Source organism: Dromiciops gliroides, chromosome 2, assembly GCF_019393635.1.
Source record: "Dromiciops gliroides isolate mDroGli1 chromosome 2, mDroGli1.pri, whole genome shotgun sequence".
In the NCBI taxonomy this organism is placed as follows: Eukaryota; Metazoa; Chordata; class Mammalia; order Microbiotheria; family Microbiotheriidae; genus Dromiciops; species Dromiciops gliroides.
The window spans coordinates 429,748,577-429,765,995 of NC_057862.1; the positions used below are offsets into that span (position 1 = coordinate 429,748,577).

The 17,419-nt window shown below is 39.2% G+C and overlaps 1 protein-coding gene across 1 annotated transcript in view; it reads left to right on the plus strand.

Moving 5' to 3' along the window:
* COL5A1 (collagen type V alpha 1 chain) overlaps nt 1-17,419 on the plus strand; it is a 298,612-nt gene that overhangs the window by 223,235 nt on the left and 57,958 nt on the right. Inside the window, exons 32-38 of the mRNA XM_043985817.1 lie at nt 1,241-1,294; nt 8,518-8,562; nt 8,709-8,762; nt 10,017-10,061; nt 11,916-11,969; nt 12,573-12,626; nt 16,656-16,709. Coding sequence (XP_043841752.1) covers nt 1,241-1,294; nt 8,518-8,562; nt 8,709-8,762; nt 10,017-10,061; nt 11,916-11,969; nt 12,573-12,626; nt 16,656-16,709 — 360 coding nt within the window. The remainder of the gene's footprint in view (nt 1-1,240; nt 1,295-8,517; nt 8,563-8,708; nt 8,763-10,016; nt 10,062-11,915; nt 11,970-12,572; nt 12,627-16,655; nt 16,710-17,419) is intronic.

Consider the following 17,419-nt stretch of genomic DNA (forward strand, 5'->3'; position numbering starts at 1 on the left):
TAGTGTTTTGTCTGTGAGAACTGCATTAGTAACTTTGCACTTATTCAAGTAAATTTATTTTAGATATCTCAATAAGACCAATGGAACTAAGGAACTAAACACTTTCATTTATATCCAGATACAAAATTCTCATTTCTAGATGATAGCATTGATACAACTTATAGTGGGATGCTACAAATTGCTCTGTGTATTTCACATGTTTGTCTGAATGGACATGATAGGCAGGTGAACTAGCAGCAGGTAAGTAGGTTTTGTCTCCCTCTCCTGGTTTTTAATCCCACAGAAATGTTTGAGACCCGGCTAATTCTTTGCTATATAACAGAACTGTAAGATGCCTAAAGGCAGGGACCTTCCTGCATATCTCTGTGTTGTCCACATCATCTAATACAGATATACATATAGTAGCAGATGCTCAATAAATGTTTGTTTAGTGAATAAATAAGTGTCCCTTGTCTTCCATTCCTGTGAGATGAAGCCCATCTTAAAAATCTGGAAGTTTTCAGGGATTGCAAGATCAATATGAGTCAATTGTGGTAAATGGTGGCCAAAAACATTGATAGAAACTTAGACTACATTAAGAGAGAGTGTGTGTCCGTAACAAGAGAGATGATGGTCCTATTGTATTCTGCCCTTGTCACACTCTAGCTATGATGTTGCATTTAGTTTTGGATATCACTGAAAGCAAGAGAGTGTCTGAAAGGGCATTCCAGTGCTCAGCAGTCTCAAGATAATAGTGTATATAGATGAGTTATGGAAACTAAGGATTTTTACTGTGGAGAAAGGAAATAGGGTGTATATGATAGTTTTTTTCCAAATATTTGAAGGATCATCATGAAAAAGAAGGATTAGCTTTATTCTACCATGGATGAAAATTTCAGAGAAGCAAATTCTGGTTTCATAGAAAGAGAAACTTCCTAATAATTAGAGCGGGCCACAAGTGAGATGGACGGCCTTGGGATATAGTAGCAAGCTTCTTATTGGGGATGTCAGAGAAGAGGTTCTCAGTCATGTAAGCATTGAATCAAATGAGTTTGGAGGCTCCTTTCACTCTGAAATTCTGCGACTTTGAAATGCATGTTGAGGGATTGGGGTGTAAATAGTTTCAATATGTTCTTTTGAAGTGAGTTAGGATTGATGGAGGCTAACAATAACACCAGATATTTTCCCCTAGAATCTTTCAGTATCTGTCAGTCCCAGCTGATTTCATGTGCCTTCCCCCCCCCCCACCACTTTATTGCAGGGTTCTATTGGATTTCCTGGCTTCCCTGGAGCAAATGGAGAGAAGGGTGGAAGGGTAAGTAAGGGTGTTTTAGTCCTTTACCTATGCTGATTTTTGTTGTTGTTTTAGTTGTTGTTGCTTTACTTCTCCATTTTGTTACCAGAATGTATGTGTTTGTTTGGGGATTTGGTGGTTTTAAAAAAAAAAGTGTTTGTTGACTTCTCACCTGCTTTCCCACTTAGAAATGCTTTTTGCAGCTGCTAACCTTCAGGAAGAAGCCTTTTTTAGCTGTGAGTGCTGATGACAGTTTTGACAAATGGCACAATGGGTGTGTTAGAAGTGGGCCCAAATATGAGCAGAAACAAACCTGAATCCCTGATCACTTTCTGCATCTAGGAAGGCTGTTCCCAACAGTAAGACCCTTAGAAGTCTATTTCAGCAGCCCCCTGATCCCTTTATCCAGGTAACTACAACTGTCCATCTAGGGAATTTAAAGAAAGAAATGACTATGTCATGCTTTTCCTCCACTACTATCTCCCCTGGTCCAAACTCAATATTCTTGCATTTTATTTCTTTGTTCTACCTGGGTGAATTGAAGTAGAAGAAAGTGGTTGAAGAGTCTGATGCTCCTTTGTTATTGTCATGACTAAAGGCATTCTCAGAGCAGCATCCTGGGTAAAATTAATATCCTTCCTCCCTTTTCCAAAATAATTCTGCCTGGTGTGCAGGTCTTCCCAGAATGGGGTTCCCCTGGGCACTCATTAATAAAATCATGTTTTAATGATTCATATATTGCCAATCAGGAACAAAGAAAGGACCTCTTAGAGGTTTTAGAATACACCCTTTAACCCAGGCCATTGAAAGGGACAGAAAAAAAGAGGTAAAGAATGGGTTTAAATCGTTAATTTCATTCAAAGGTTATCTAGAGCTGGCATTTTGTGAACACAAACCCTCCAAAAGACACCTGTCTTATGTACCATTACAAGACCAAGCACTCAACATAAACTTGAGCCAATTATTGCCAGTCCTTTGATGCCCCAACAGAGACAATTATATGTTTTGAGTTCTCTTGAAATATGTTGCTCTACGTTAATGTTATCATGTTCAAAGGCAGAGTAGATATGCTCTTTTGAGAACGGGGAGATAGATTAGACACCAGCCAAGTCCCATGTAAACAAATGTGTCCTGCCAGATTTCACAAAATGGAAAAACGATGACTGTTCTGGTTGAAACTTGACAGTATAAACATGGAGGGAGAGCCAGAGAACTCCCAAACCCAGCTGACTCATCAAACGACACAGAAGGTGCAAAAGTGCCAAATACTAGATCATTTGCCCTCATTTCTGTAGCCCTTACATGACATTGTTATAGGTTTGGTGTGATTTTTGATGATTTGTGACCATGTCGGTCACAGCAGTTTGTACGTAATGTCATGCTGCCAATAAAATAAGCCAGTGGCAAAGTCATTCCTCAAAGCGATAACGTGTCATTTCTTTTCATTTTCCATGAACTTCCCCTCTAGTGTTTAGGGCTTAGTCCTAATGAAGTCAGGGATTAAGGGCTGAACCTCGTATGGAAAAACTGACTTTGCTCTATTCCATGACTTCAAACCAAAGCCTTACCATAGTCATCTCATGAACATGTACTTTTGGTCAGATGGGGACCTGGGTAAGAGAATGTGGATTTCACTGTCCAGCTCTTCTCCATTAGCAGAGATGCAATTCAGAAATGTCCCCTGAGGACACCGGGTCAGTAGCATGTCTTTCATATACAATGAGCACTATACAATTCTGGAGTACTATGCTTAGCAAGAGCTTTTCCATGGAATAATGGGTTGACCTAGGAGAAAATGACTTCTCCTTCACTGGATGTCTTTGAGCAGAACCTGGATGGTCACTCTTTGAAGCTGTGGTAGAGAGAGTTCTGCTCAGGCATAAATTGGCCTAGATAACTTTTGAGAGATGCTTTCTAACTCTGGGATCCTATGATTCTATAATATCCATTTGGACTTTTCTAAAGTCTTTACTTTGCAACTGAATAATTTCCTCTTTCTTTCTGAGAGGGACCTTGATCTGTATGGTGTCTTACTAACCAAAGGCTTCCCTTTACCAACTTAGTTCAATGAAGTGTCAGACTACAAAGGCTGCATCTAAAGAAGGTAACCATACTAGTGTAGTAGAAAGTTATTCGAGTTGCACTGTTTTTCTGGACCTGCAGTATTCTTAGTTATAAAAGGAGGAAGTTGGATCAATCTTTCTCCAAGGTTCTGTCAGTCTAAGCTCTGTTAATCTTGTATGTTAGGAATATCTACATTTATCATTGGGAAGCATTCACAGTGTAAATCCAATTTTGTTCAGCATACAAGAGTTTTACCAGAAATATCTTTTTATACTCAATGATTCTTATCAATGGGTGTTACTTCCATCAACACAGTCTACAACCCACTCTTACTTTTCCATCCTATGTGATTCTTGCCAATGCTCTTTCCCAAAATATTCCACAGAGGATCTCTCCAAAGTGATGAAGGTCTAACTCAAAGTTGTAGAGTTAGAAGGGACCTTAAAGGTCACCGAATCTAATATAAACCATATTGAAAGGAATCCTTACTATAGCATTCCTCGTTACTGGAGGTTGAGGTGGCCAATGAAGGGGAATCCACTACTTCTGGAGACAGTCTAATTCTTTGTAAAATATTTCATGGATACGAATGGAATACAAAGGTTATCTTCATCTACCATCCCTTACTTTTGCTCCATAACTCACTTATCACCAATAGTGCCATCTTTAAAATGGTAGCAACCATTGCAAAACAATTTCTTTGTGTGAGGCAAAGGCTTTGGAATCAATGATTGCAAAGATCTTAAACATTTTAAACCTCATTAGAAAACTCTGGTCTTGAATTTTTAGAGCATTGAGTGTCAACCAGATTCCCTGATTCCAGATTCTCTGATATCTTAGATACTTCTCTGTTTTAAGATGGGCTCTTTGAACAACTGTTTAATTAATTAATGCATTGCCTCAGTGAGCTTAAAGAGCTTACTGTAAAAAAAAAAATTCCTGGTTTAACAAACAGGGAGTTACTTAGGCATCCAGAGACTACTGAACCAACAAACTGGCTCTCTCCAAAATGTTCCTGTGGCATTTGCAGCATGGCTCTGAGCCACATGCTAGAGGATGGTGGCACTGATTCTGGCTAGCTCTCTCCTTCTTCACTGGTCTCATTCCTAGGTCCAGTTATCAGGTCATTAAGTTTGAGTCATGTCACTGCAGATATACTCATGGAACCCAATAAAGATTTGTCACTTGTCAGAAGTCTTTGGCCACTTTTACAAAACACCCTCCAAGAGCCCCAAATGGAAATGATTAAAATCTGGTCAGAAGCAATGGGAAACAATGGAGAAGGTGATGAGAAACAGGAGTTCCTCGACCTCAACCAGAGCAAGGAGCTTGCACCTCATTAATCCTGCCCAGCTGAGAATTGATGGAGGCACTCACAGTGGATACTGTGTTGAACAGAAGAAGGCTATGGAACAATTCCATTTTCAGAGTGAGAGAGTTGGAAAAGAATGAATATCTGCACCACATGTTTTTGCTTCTTGGTCTGAATTAGTATAGAGCACAATTCAAGGTCTCTCCAATGGCTTTTTGACTGTGTGAAAAATGCAGGGTGGGGGAGAAAAGTCAAAATTTGTTAGGTACTCTCCTACCCCAAGTGCTGAAAACTGCAATTTAACTCTACTCTTCACATTTCTGCTGTGTATGTTATCCTCATGTGCTTCCTGACAATGGAACCCAAATTAGGAAAATTAAATCCACTGCCGTTTTGTGTTTTTGGCATGAGTCAAAACAGGGACTTCAACATGGGAAAACGAGGCCATTACTTTTCTTCTGAACACACGGTAATGGTGTTTAATATGTTGTTAGACGGAGAGACCAGCCATCTTTATCTTTCCCCTGTCAGAATTAATCATAGCCTCCTGTTTCAGAGAACTGAGTGCATCTGTCAGACTCATAAACCTTCTGTTTAGTTACTGCTGTGGAAAGATGGTTTAAATACTGTTTCAGTTGAGGTTCTCCCACCCCCATTCTCATCCCCTTCCTCTACTCCCCTTCTCTCCCTGCAAAGTTCCCGGAATAGAGGAAGAATATGTAAATATTTAGGACACCTTAACTGGGTTTGCCTTCCATAGTACTCTTGAGGACAGCTTAGTTTCAGAGTTACAGTGTTGGCTCAGTGGTTGCCATTTGCAGATGCCCTAGGCCCCCCTTCTTCTTTCTTTTCCATATCCTCTCATCTAGGACTTTTTAGCAGGCCCCCAGGATTTGGGGGTGGGTTGGATTTTAGTAATGGAAAACTTTAGAGCAATAACCATGAATTTTGAGAATCAGACTTCTTTAAACCTCTTCTTGGAATTTTTTTCCAATTTGGCACCTGGTTTTAGTAGACCAAAGAGAGCTTGGGGTCATTGATAATTGCATCCTTCTTCATCTGGGATAATCAGAGCCAATGCCATTTGTCTATTTATTTTAACCTAGGAATTTTGGTTTTTCTTCTGTTTGTCTGCTATTAGCAAAAACATCTTAAGTCTGTTGGTTGAACATGAATAGATTTTTCCACCTTGAAAAAAAAATTGGCCATGACCATAAGCAGAAAGACGGGCATCAGCAAAATGATAAGCTTACCTCAGTGGCCTCCCTGGGCTCCCCTCGGAAGCAAGCCCCACCCTGTAATGAAAGAGAATTGGAGATCACTGGCTGTCCTCCTAACCCCACCCCCCCCACACCTGCCACCCCCCACCCCAGGATGTGAGAACTTTCCTGACCTGTTTGATTATCAACTAAGCACAATACTAATAATAACATCAATTACCTTTTCTAGTGCTTTGCAACTTATAAACTCCTTAAATGGGAGCACTCATTTAGAACTGCAAAGGACCTCTAAGGTCTTCTGCTTCAACTCATTCAGTTTGCAAAGAGAAGGAGGTCCAGAAAAATTAAGTGATTTGCCAGAAATCACACAGGTGGTAAATGACAAAGGGAGACTTTGAACTCAGGTTTCACAACTCCCAGTCCACCGATATTTTTACTGCATTGCCCCTACTCCACAATGATCCTATGAGGTAATTAGTGCAAGTATCATAGTCCCCGTTTTATGGATAAGGAAACCGAGGTGCAACAAGATTGGGGCAGGTCCAAAGTCACATGGCTACTGTGACACTATTTATTGGCAACCTCTGGGCTTGAACTTAGATATTCTGAATCCAAGCCCACTATTCTTTCCACATTGCTTCCCAGAAGGGACCTGGGTCCCTTCACAAAGCAAAGAGTGCTGGAGAGGAGCAACTGAAGTGAGAGATGGACATGAGCCACTTTAGAGGTCATGCATTCTTCAAGGAGGAGTCAAGAAAGCAATTTGTTCACGTCAAAGGTTACATACTAAAGGGATCATTCTGTACTATGGTCCAATTATCTGGACCATGAGCTGCTGGTGACCAGAGTTGTTTTAAAGAAAGGAAAACAAAGTCCTTGAACATAATTCCTCCTGGGAAGCTCAGATTAAAACTGTGGTTATGTCTTGTAGTTTTCTTTGTTGGGTTTGGTCCTGAGGCCTTGTGTGCATGAATTTTGGGTCTGACTGGTTTCAGATGAAGACTGGGCATTTATTTACCACAATGTTAAAACCCACGCCATGTAATTTTCAATTCAATTTAATTTAATAAACTTTATAAAATGCCTGCCATGTGCAATGCCCTGGGCTAGATGCTAGGCATATAGAAACAGAGGTGACTAACTATGTAGGCTCAGCTCCCCTGAATCCCCACTCTCATTTTATAAGATAGTTGGATCCATTTACCATGGTTGCTTTCAGAAACACAAACATGACCAATGTGTCTCCATTTATAAATGCCAGGAACAAACTCAGTTCAGTCATGGGTGTTTGCTTTGGTGTAAAGTTTATAATTTGAAAAAAGCAGATGTTTCATTAATTTTCTTGTGCAAACAGTTCTCTGTTGCCAAAGGATATTGCCATGTAATTAAAGCAATGGAGGCAGAGTGCATTGTTAAAAAGCAACATAATTAACTCATCATTATAAATGCTTTTTATTAAATTCCTTTCAAAATGCAGACCGCTAACATGCAGGTTTTTGTTTCAAAGCAAATGAATGATTGATGATTAAGTGACAGTCAGTAGTTCTCATGAGTCACCCTTAACAAAATCTGATCCTTTTGGAGTTTTAGCATTAGAAACCAGAAGTGTAATAAGATAGATTGAGAAACTATAAAGGTACATGAGGTTCTTTGGAATAATAAAAAAAAAATCCTCATTCAAGTAATATCATGGCTTTACTTTGCATTCCCTAGAGTCTACATTTACAAGAAATAATCTTAATGGTGCAGTAGAAAGAGAACCAGACTGGGGTATGGCAAGGGGAAGGGGGTCAAGGGCTCAGAGTTCTAGTCCCAGCTCTGTCTTTCCTTGCTATATGACAATGTGATCCATTAGGCCAGAAGGCAGTAGGTAAACTCTATTTTTTCCAATTCTTATGGCTTTTCTGGGAAACAAATATAGCACAAATATAACAAATATAGCTCCATGCTTTGGAGAATGTGTGAAGTCCAAATCCATTAGAAGAGAAGAAAAATAACTTTCATATATGATTTATATTCCAAATTGCAAGTTTGCTTGTCGAGAGAATCTGTTGAAATTTTAATAGCTAATATGCTTAACTGTAGTTCAAGTAAATAATGTATGAAAAGAGTTGTTTCTTTTCATTTTTTCTTACAATAATGATTTTTTCTCTTACTGTGTGTTTGTGTGTGTGTATGTGTGTGCACACATGCATGCATGCCCATGTATGTGTAGGCTTAAGCCTCATTCAAATTGCAATAAGAAAAATGCACCTCAAAAGAGCCTGTGCAATTGTATGATCCTATGTGGGTTGTGCCTATGGCAACTTCACTTGCCCTGTTTACATTTCTCTTGAAAATAGGGGAGGTAATGGTGCTATAGTTGATGCCCAGAATTTGGGATTTCTTTCTGGCTAGTACCAAGGGAATACTGGTCACCTAGTCACCTTTGCAGCACGAGATTGATGCCATCTCCTAAGAATGGTGATGGTTTGAATTCAGGACTTCCTGAATTCACATTATACCTCTAGCTGAAAGTCTGTGGCATTTTGTAAGTGTTTGCTAAATTAAACTGAAAGTCATCAGACCACAGTAATGGCTGTTGTTAGAGATGACAGTAACAACTGGGAGACCATGAGTGATTCACCCTTCCTCTCATTTGATCCTAGGGAACACCTGGAAAACCAGGACCGAGAGGGCAACGAGGTCCAACGGTAACTATTGTTTTGTCTTTGGGGGCTTCTGTTTCAGATGATCTTTAAAAGATCAGAGATGATGAATGGAGCAGAGGAAGGGCTGGAATGGAAGAACCTCTTTCTCTAGGATAGTTAACATTTTCTCTACTTTGGTGTGTTCCCAGGGCCCACGTGGTGAAAGAGGTCCAAGAGGGATCACTGGCAAACCTGGACCTAAGGTATGTCTTCAAACTCTTTGTCCCAGACCACCATCAAGTAATGCCACAGACTGAAATGAAGTTGGAATGCTGTCAAAGCATCTAGCAGATGAGGATGATCGTTTTTCTCCTCCTGGAAAAAAAATAAAAAGAAGGAATCTTAGGTTTTGAAGGAATCTCCCTCTCCCTTCCTTAATGACCTTTACACAACTAATTACACAAGTAATTACACAACTAAGTGTATCTCTTATTCACATGTGGTTCTAAATATTGAACAGGGAAAATGTTGGCTCAATAGTGCCCCAGTTGTTTCATTCTGGAATGCTAGATCCAGGGATTTGATAAATCCCCAAACACAGCTGGGATCACCCATTCCTCATGGTGAAGGTTCATTATTTATTTGAAAAGGACTTAGAGATCTTTGGAGGGAGATTTTTGTCAGAAACACAAAGCATGATCTTTTGTCATCAGTAAGAATCTGAGCCAGCAACACACAACTTTTCCCTCCTGACAAATGGCTTTAGAGCCAGTTAATCAAATCACTAATCCTTTTTTTTTCTTTTAAAAAATATAAGCTTTAGTCAACTATATGATTCTATTTCTTTTGATACTGATATTCTAAAATGAGTTACCTTTGTGGAGAAAATAGTTTCTGATTGGCTTGAGGTTTTCTCTTTTGTTTTTCTCTTCTCCTTTCCTCTCCTCTCTCTTCTCCCTTCCTTCTTTCCTTCCTTCCTCCCTCCCTCCCCCCTTTCTCTCTCTTTCTATTGCTAATAACAATGTAGCAGTATAGTGATGACATATAAATAATTATCTTATATCACTATCCAACCCATAAACTGAGTCCATCCACAGCTACCATTTTGGAATAATTATAGTAAAGCCTTTATGGGAAAATACATTGTCACCATGTTGAAGTAGGCATTAAAATAAACAGCTGTGCTTTGTTTCAACATGAATTTTTGATAAATACTTTGACTGAAGCTTAGCATTTCTCTCCCAACAGGCATCAGCTATCCTGTTCAAGTGCCCTAGCCCTATTGCTGTTATTTTAGTCATTTATTTATATTCAGTGGTACTAGGGGATAATAGAAAGCCTTTTGTGGGCCATTGATGAGTCCTTTATTAGAAAATCAGAGAAAATCCTAGGGAAGTTGAGCAGCTACGTCTTTATGACATCTGCCTTTTTAAAGATTATTATACTTTTATAATATCATATGATAGAATCTTTCAAAATTAACAAATATTGCTATTTTTCCTTCTTTTTCTCTAAAGGGCAACTCTGGTGGTGATGGCCCATCTGGTCCTCCTGGCGAACGGGTAAGATTTTTCCAACACTGCCGGATTGTGCCTATAGCATGCATTTCCTCCTCAAACATATTTCTTTCCTTAGTACCCAGAAAGCCTACTGACAGTGACCCCTTTCCCCACCCAGGAAAGTGAAAATTTCCTAAAGGAATATGATTTACTCTTGAGATTTACAAGGAAGAAAGCTAACCACAGGTGTAGGGAACTTCAAAAAAACAAATCTCTAAACTAAAAATTACAGCCAGTAGGGAATAAGACAACATGCCCTTAGCTACTGTCAGGGCATTTGAAAAGTGCTTGAGGCAATGAAATTTGGATCACATCCATTCTTAGATAAACACAAGGCTTATAGTTCCATAGTTGGAGGAGGCAAAGGTCCATAGTTCTCTTTTCGATGATTACTTTTAGTTGAATTTTTTGTTGTTGTTATTCAGTCTTTAGTAATGTCCTCATTTGGGGTTTTCTTGACAAAGAGACTAGAGGGGTTTGTTGTTTCCTTCTCCAACTCATTTGACAGATGAGGAAATTGAGGCAAACAGGGTTAAGTGACTTGTCCCAGTTCACACAGGTGGTGTCTGAGGCCAGATTTGAATTCAGGTCTTCCTGACTCCACACCCTATGCTCTATCCACTTGTGCCACCTAGCTGTACCTCAGCTGAAGTGAGCAAACACTTTGAAATGCTTCAGCCTTTCATTTAGGGGCATAGTATATAGAGCACTGGATTTAGTATCAGGAAAACCTGACTTCAAATCTTCCTTCAGACTTCAGACTTTCTTAGCTATGTGGCCCTGGCCAAGTCCCTTAATCTCTCTCAACCTCAGTTTTCCTATCTGTAAAATGAGGGTAATAATATCACCTAACTAACACTGTTTTTGTGAGGATTCAATGAGATTTTACACACACACACACACACACACACACACACACACACACACACACGGATACAAAGACAGATGGAATACAGACCCTCTCTAAAGGAATCTATAATCTAATAGAACAAAGAACAATTAAATAAAATAACAAATATATAAAAATAATAAGAGTAAGGGAGGTGCCAGAGAAAGAGAGAGAGAGAGAGAGCGCGAGTGAGTATGTGTGAGAGAGTCAGGCAAGATGTTATGATGAGCAAACAAGCCCTTTCAGTTTGGAGTTGGCATTGGGAAGTGTTCATGAAAGCAGGGGCTATCAAGGATGATTGGCAGGTCTTCTCTAATCCAGGGCAGTAACAGTCTTCAAAGAATCCTATCTCTAGTTACTACTTTCTCTGACAAATGTACATACCAAATACCAGTGCATGTTTCTTTTCACTGGATCCAGGGATATTTAATTCATCCACATCAAATCTTATTATGCATATGCTAGGATCATATGATTATAGTTTTGGAGTTGGAAGGGACCACAGAGGCTATCTAGTAGAACCTTCTCATTTTACAAATGAGGAAACTGAGGCCCAGGGAGCTTAAGCAATTTACCCAAGGTTATACAGGTAGTTATACAGGTTTTCTAGAAACAGTCGTCGCCCTTTTGACTGTACCACAGTATCTACTATACCTACTACTTCAAGTAGATAGGAAGAGATAGAAATGGCAAGTTTAGAACAGACATGGTCCCTGAGCACTTGGAGCTCTAAGTCTAGTCAGAAGATAATCAGACACAAATACAAAGAACTGTAATATACAACATTATGCCATAAACTCATTAGAAAAGTGCTGAGTGACACCCGAGGGAGGAATGCCATATGCCAGGTGGGCACAAGGGTGAATAAGATACATCCCTGACCCTCTAGCAACTGTTAGTCTAAGAGAAAATATAGCAAAAAAAGCACTTCTTTAAAATTCAGCTTTTAAATCGCTTTCTGTCTCCAGGGACCGAACGGACCTCAAGGACCCACAGGGTTTCCCGGACCAAAGGGCCCTCCTGTAAGTAACTTCTTCTCAGTCTCTGCTAGCATTCATTTTTTTTCATTTGTAAAATAGGAAGAATAACACTTGCATTACCTACCTCACAGAGTTGTTGCCAACTTTAAAGTATGGGTGTTGTTTTTGTATTGCCTTTGCCCATATTGGTGTCATCACTGACAAGGTTTCTGTAGACAAGTGTTGGGAGGGACACAATCCAATCCCACAAGCATTTATTTTAGCATTTTCTATGGGCAAGGGACCATGTCAACTCTCTCAAAGCAAGCCTAATAAGTTGATATCAATGTCACACCATCTGTTGATTTCTCAAGTTGCCCAGTACTCCCCAAACCAGACAAGACAAGGGTCCTTTACAGAAAAATGAGTCTCTTTCTCCTGTCAACAATACATTTTCTTCTGGATTTAATCATTAGTGATCCCCAAGAAAATGCTTAACAGTGAATATTTCTATAATGCATTACTTTGAAATGTCCATAGGGAAAACCATTGAATTGCAAAATATAAAAATAAAAAACAGTGTTTTCCACCATCAGGTCTTGATTTCTTTAACAGTGTGTTTGCTTAGAGGAACTTGAGTGAAACCTTCTCCATTTTCTTCTTCAGGGTCCTCCAGGAAAGGATGGACTTCCTGGGCACCCTGGACAGAGAGGTGAAACTGTAAGTATCTGGAAATGTTGGTGAATCATTAAACCTGACTTGTACCATGCTAGTTGGTTTTTCTAAGCTATTCTGTGTAGATTGTAGAACCTGCTACATCAGTGCTTACTTCCAGACTTGTGTCTCTTCAGCTGTGTCAAGAAGTCTATGAGAATCAAGCCACATTTGTGGCTGGACAAATCAGACTAATGACTTCTTTTGAGGGCCACATATTCAACTTAAAATTTTTATTAATCTAGTCTAGGCTATGATTCTCAATTAAAAGCCTACCCTGATGTCTCATTATGGGCTAGAGAATACCTGAGACTCTGGGAGGTAAAAATTTAGAAAGGTTTTGTTACTAGCCCTAGTAAGGGACTGCCATTCAGAGCCAGACTAGTCAAATTTGGAGAAACATCCAAACATCATGAGAATATTGGAAACCAGGTGACCTTTTATTGGGAGTGGGGCTCTAATGGTACAGTCTACCACAGCATAAAGTGCCAGTGCTGCCAGTCAAGTAAATGCCTACATGGGTGAAGTGAACAATATTTTTTTAAACATTGAAGTAGACTAGAAGAGTTACTTAGCCTGGAGAAGATAGCTAGGATGTGCTAAGAACAATTCTTTCTGTGTTTGCTTCTGAACCAGCTTTAGGGATTTAACTGCTAGCCATGTAGAAGCCCATTTTGATATTGGTAGAAAATCACAAATAAATGTCACGCAATTTCATTTATCCAAACTCGTGTGTACCCACGTTTCTAGTCCCATGTTTCTAGTCTATCCAGAGTATCTTGTGTGTTTACATTGGAATATATGCTACTATATATGTGTTTAAATTGGAAGGGAACTAAAGAGGATCCCTTTCTTAGCTTACACTGTATGATGCTTTTATAATGTGTGAGTTTGTGGAAGAAGGATCCCTTTGAACTTGATCTTGCCATTACCAATTACCTGGATGTAGCAAATTATATCATAGTTACATGTGATGCTGACCTTCACAATTAGTTACATAATGTTGACCTTCTCCTTCGTAAGAACAATAATTATACCTTTTAAATTAGGCTTTTCAAAGGGAAAAATCTCTGTAGTCTAAATAAGAGCTGCTTATAGTGATCACATATTTATCTTTGACCTTCAGAATGAACTTTCCCATTCTTTAGAATTTCATAATGGTGGACAGTCTTTGAAATGCCCCTGTGCTTTTTAGTTTTTGGAAAGCTATTAGATCAATAATATGGACAACCACACAAGGCTCATGCAGTCTATAGTTGGTCCTGATTGGTCAAGCTGAGTGTGAAACCCAGTATTACCCTCACTGAAGCTGTTCTCTTGCGAAGGCTACAGAGAAACAGACAATGCCTTGGCCCAGACTATTGGATAATTATGCCCCAACTTGAATTGTCTCCTGCCTACTTTGTTACTCCGTTATGTTTTCTCTTTCCCTACCCTCTTTCCCTCCCCCCTACCCCCTCTCTCTCTGCACACCACTTTAAATGATGTTATTGTGCAGATGCAAACATTATGTGACACCAAGGACAATGATGAGGCATTCAGAAGGTATGATGAACTGGCTCTATTTCTTTGCCGATCTCTTTCTTGCCTGGTGGCAAATGATCTTTAAGGATGTCCACAGCAAATGTATGCCCCCTTGTAAAATGTGTTTTAAAATGTTGTATTTAATATCTTCTTGGTGTCTGCTTTGAAAAAATGTTTCTTTTACCTTTCCCCCACTTTGGTTCATTTTGATGAAATTTCTTTTAATTACCTCTTAACCATGATGTTGCATGATGCGTGGTAGCAAAGAGATGGAGATTAATTTGATATTTTGTTTACAGGGACAAATTAAAACATTCCTTCTGAGCTTTGCATTTTTTCTCTAATGCCCTGCTGGAGCAATAAGGTAGAAGGCTTTGCATCTGGTGCATTTTCCCCCTTCTGAGTTAACCTGGAAGTTTCTAAAATAATTAGGCTGCTTGTCATTTGCAAAGAAAATCCTGTAAGCATTTTCCATCTGCATTCTTTAGTGCCTCTTTACACTCCTAAAGGCTGAGCTTAGTAAAGAGAGAGGCCTGCAGTAATTCACATGGGCGATGGCTTCGTCTTCATCTTTGAGGCCTATTTAGGGCATTTCTGCCAAAGAGGTGTTTATCTTACAAAGGCCCAAATGGATATACATACCCATGAGAGGTATTTATGTCCTATCCCCAATGTTTGCCCTGTTCTGATTTCTCTCAATTCCATGCTGATCCTGCTGGCAGTGGCATGTGTTAAGAGGCTGTGTGGTGATAATAGTCTCCGTTTTATTATTAACTCACTGCCTCTGTGGGCCTCAGATTCTTCAACTGCAAAATGAGGGAGTTGAGCCAAATGCCCTTGAAGGTTTCAGCCATGTAGGATTCCTTTGAAAATGGTTATCAACATGAAGTGAAAAGATACTTTTCAGCTTGGGAATGGAGGGAGAACTGTCCTCCAAAAGCCACTGTGGCCTGCTCAGCATTGGAAACAAAGGGACTAGGTTTCTTACAGTTTTAAATGTAGGCAATAAGGATAACTCCATGCTTTTGCATGTAGACTTTGGAAACATATGGTGTCTAGCTATATATACTCCCAATGAACTGTCATGGAACCCAGGATGCATTGGCTTGAGTATGCATGTGTGTGTGTGTGGCTTTTTTTTTTTCTCTCTCAACACCGTGAGTATCCAGTATCACAGGGATGAAGATTATGTGGTCCAGGAATTCCCTCAAATCCTATATTGCCTTTATTTTCCTCTTATGTGATGGAAATGTATCCCTGTCTTAAGAACATTCCCAGTCCCAGTCTTTGCATCCAGTTCAATGACCTATGCTGAACAGAGAAAAATTTCCTTTTAGAGGGAGGGTTAAGGTATCTGTATCTTGAAGAAATAGCATTCCTCTACTTCTTGGGAAATGTGGGTGCCTCTGTAGTTCATAGAATCATAAATTTAGAGCTGGGAGGAATCTTGGCAGTCATATCATCCAATTTCCTTATTTTAAAGATGAGAAAATGGAGACTCGGAAGTTAAGTGACTTAGCTAAGGTCACATAGGTATAAAGTTATAGAGTCCAGATTCACATTGGGTCTCTCTGACTCCAAATCTGGTGTTCTTTCCAGTAAGTCACACTAGTGGTTTAGCAATTCTGAGTTCATAGTATTTGATTTTATTTGTTATGGCCACACAATAAAGTAATGTCCCTGACATTTTTCATTATGATTTTCTTTCTTACCAATAACTATTTCCCAAATGCATTTGGTGATACAGTTATGGTATAATGGTATTCTATATGAAACAAATAGAATCTTTTGAAGGCTACAGGGCTATGCTCCATTCTTTGAGATGCAAGAATATCCTAGACATCAATAGTAAAATCTGTGTGTCCCTAAAGACTAATTTCTCCTCTAAATGACAGATTGTGAGATTTCAAACTTATTATCAAATGTAAAATCATCGTATTCTTGCCTCTGCTTAAATTATTCATACCAGAAAGAGAATATTTCATTTCAATCTAGAGTCATATAGACAATTTAAACTACTGAATTTTAGAACCAGCATGGAATCACAATTGCTTGCTTAGAAAGCTCAGAATAGCGAGTGAGTTAAATTATCTATTGCATAAGAAGCACCAATGGGAGAAAGAGAGAACTACCCATGAAGCCACTAATGAGAAACAGCCAAGAACATTGGCTGTACTAGCTAGACATGGGGAAAAATGGCACCAAGTCTATTCTGAAAATGAATGTTTCATGACATCAAAAAGATTAATTGTTGATTTTAAACGCTGTTTCTCAGCACATAAATATGGTCCACTGAGAGCAGTGAGTGCCACTAATTCATCTGGGTTCATTACCTTCAAGAAATTAAATGTAAAAGTGAAACAAGAAGAATGGAGGTTCTTCTTGTGAAATCTGGGACCTCTAGATGTTGAGGGAGTTTGTAAATGTTTTCATGAGAAATGGGATGTTACTAGGACCTGTAGACATGAGTTGCCTTGCATATTCAAATATAATAAACTTCTTTCCTAACAGGGCTTCCAAGGCAAGACTGGTCCACCAGGCCCCCCAGGTGTTGTTGGCCCTCAGGTAAGATACTATCATTGGAATATTTCTTGAGTCCTCTAGCACTCACCAGACATACCTTAAAGAATATGATTTCCCAGACAGGAAACCTAACTATGGAGAAGAAATGGATTGATGAATTTAAATCCACCTGTTAACTAATATTTATTTGCATCTCTGTTATATGCAAAGCCATGTGCTTAGCCCTGTGAAGGAATACAAAAGAAAAAAAAACATGTGTCTTCCCTTAAGTGAGCTTACAGTCTGATGAGAGACAAGACACAAACACATGAACAGATGGTGGTTTATGGTAATTACCCAATGAGTGGGAAAGACAGTAAATGCAAGTGATAAGAGGAAGATGAAATCAGTGTGAACTATGGTAATCCAGGGGTCTTCATGAGCTTGAGATCGGCTTTGAAGAATAAGTAAGATTCTTGTAGGAGAAAAGTATATAGAATACTGTTTGAGGCTGAAGGAATAGAGGCAAGAGATGTACCTGCAAAGGGTCTTCAGAGACCCATGAGGAAATGAGTTTTTCAGGCTGAAACAGAGGGATCATGTCAGGTAGTAATGGGAAATAAGCCTAAAAAAAGTATGTTAGGGCCATATTGTAAAGGTTTTAAATGCCAACCTAAGAAGAGTGGACTTTATCATAATAGAGAACCCCTTAAAATTTTCTTTAGTAATCACTTTCCCAATTCTTACCTCTCTTGATCCTTCCGACATCTGTG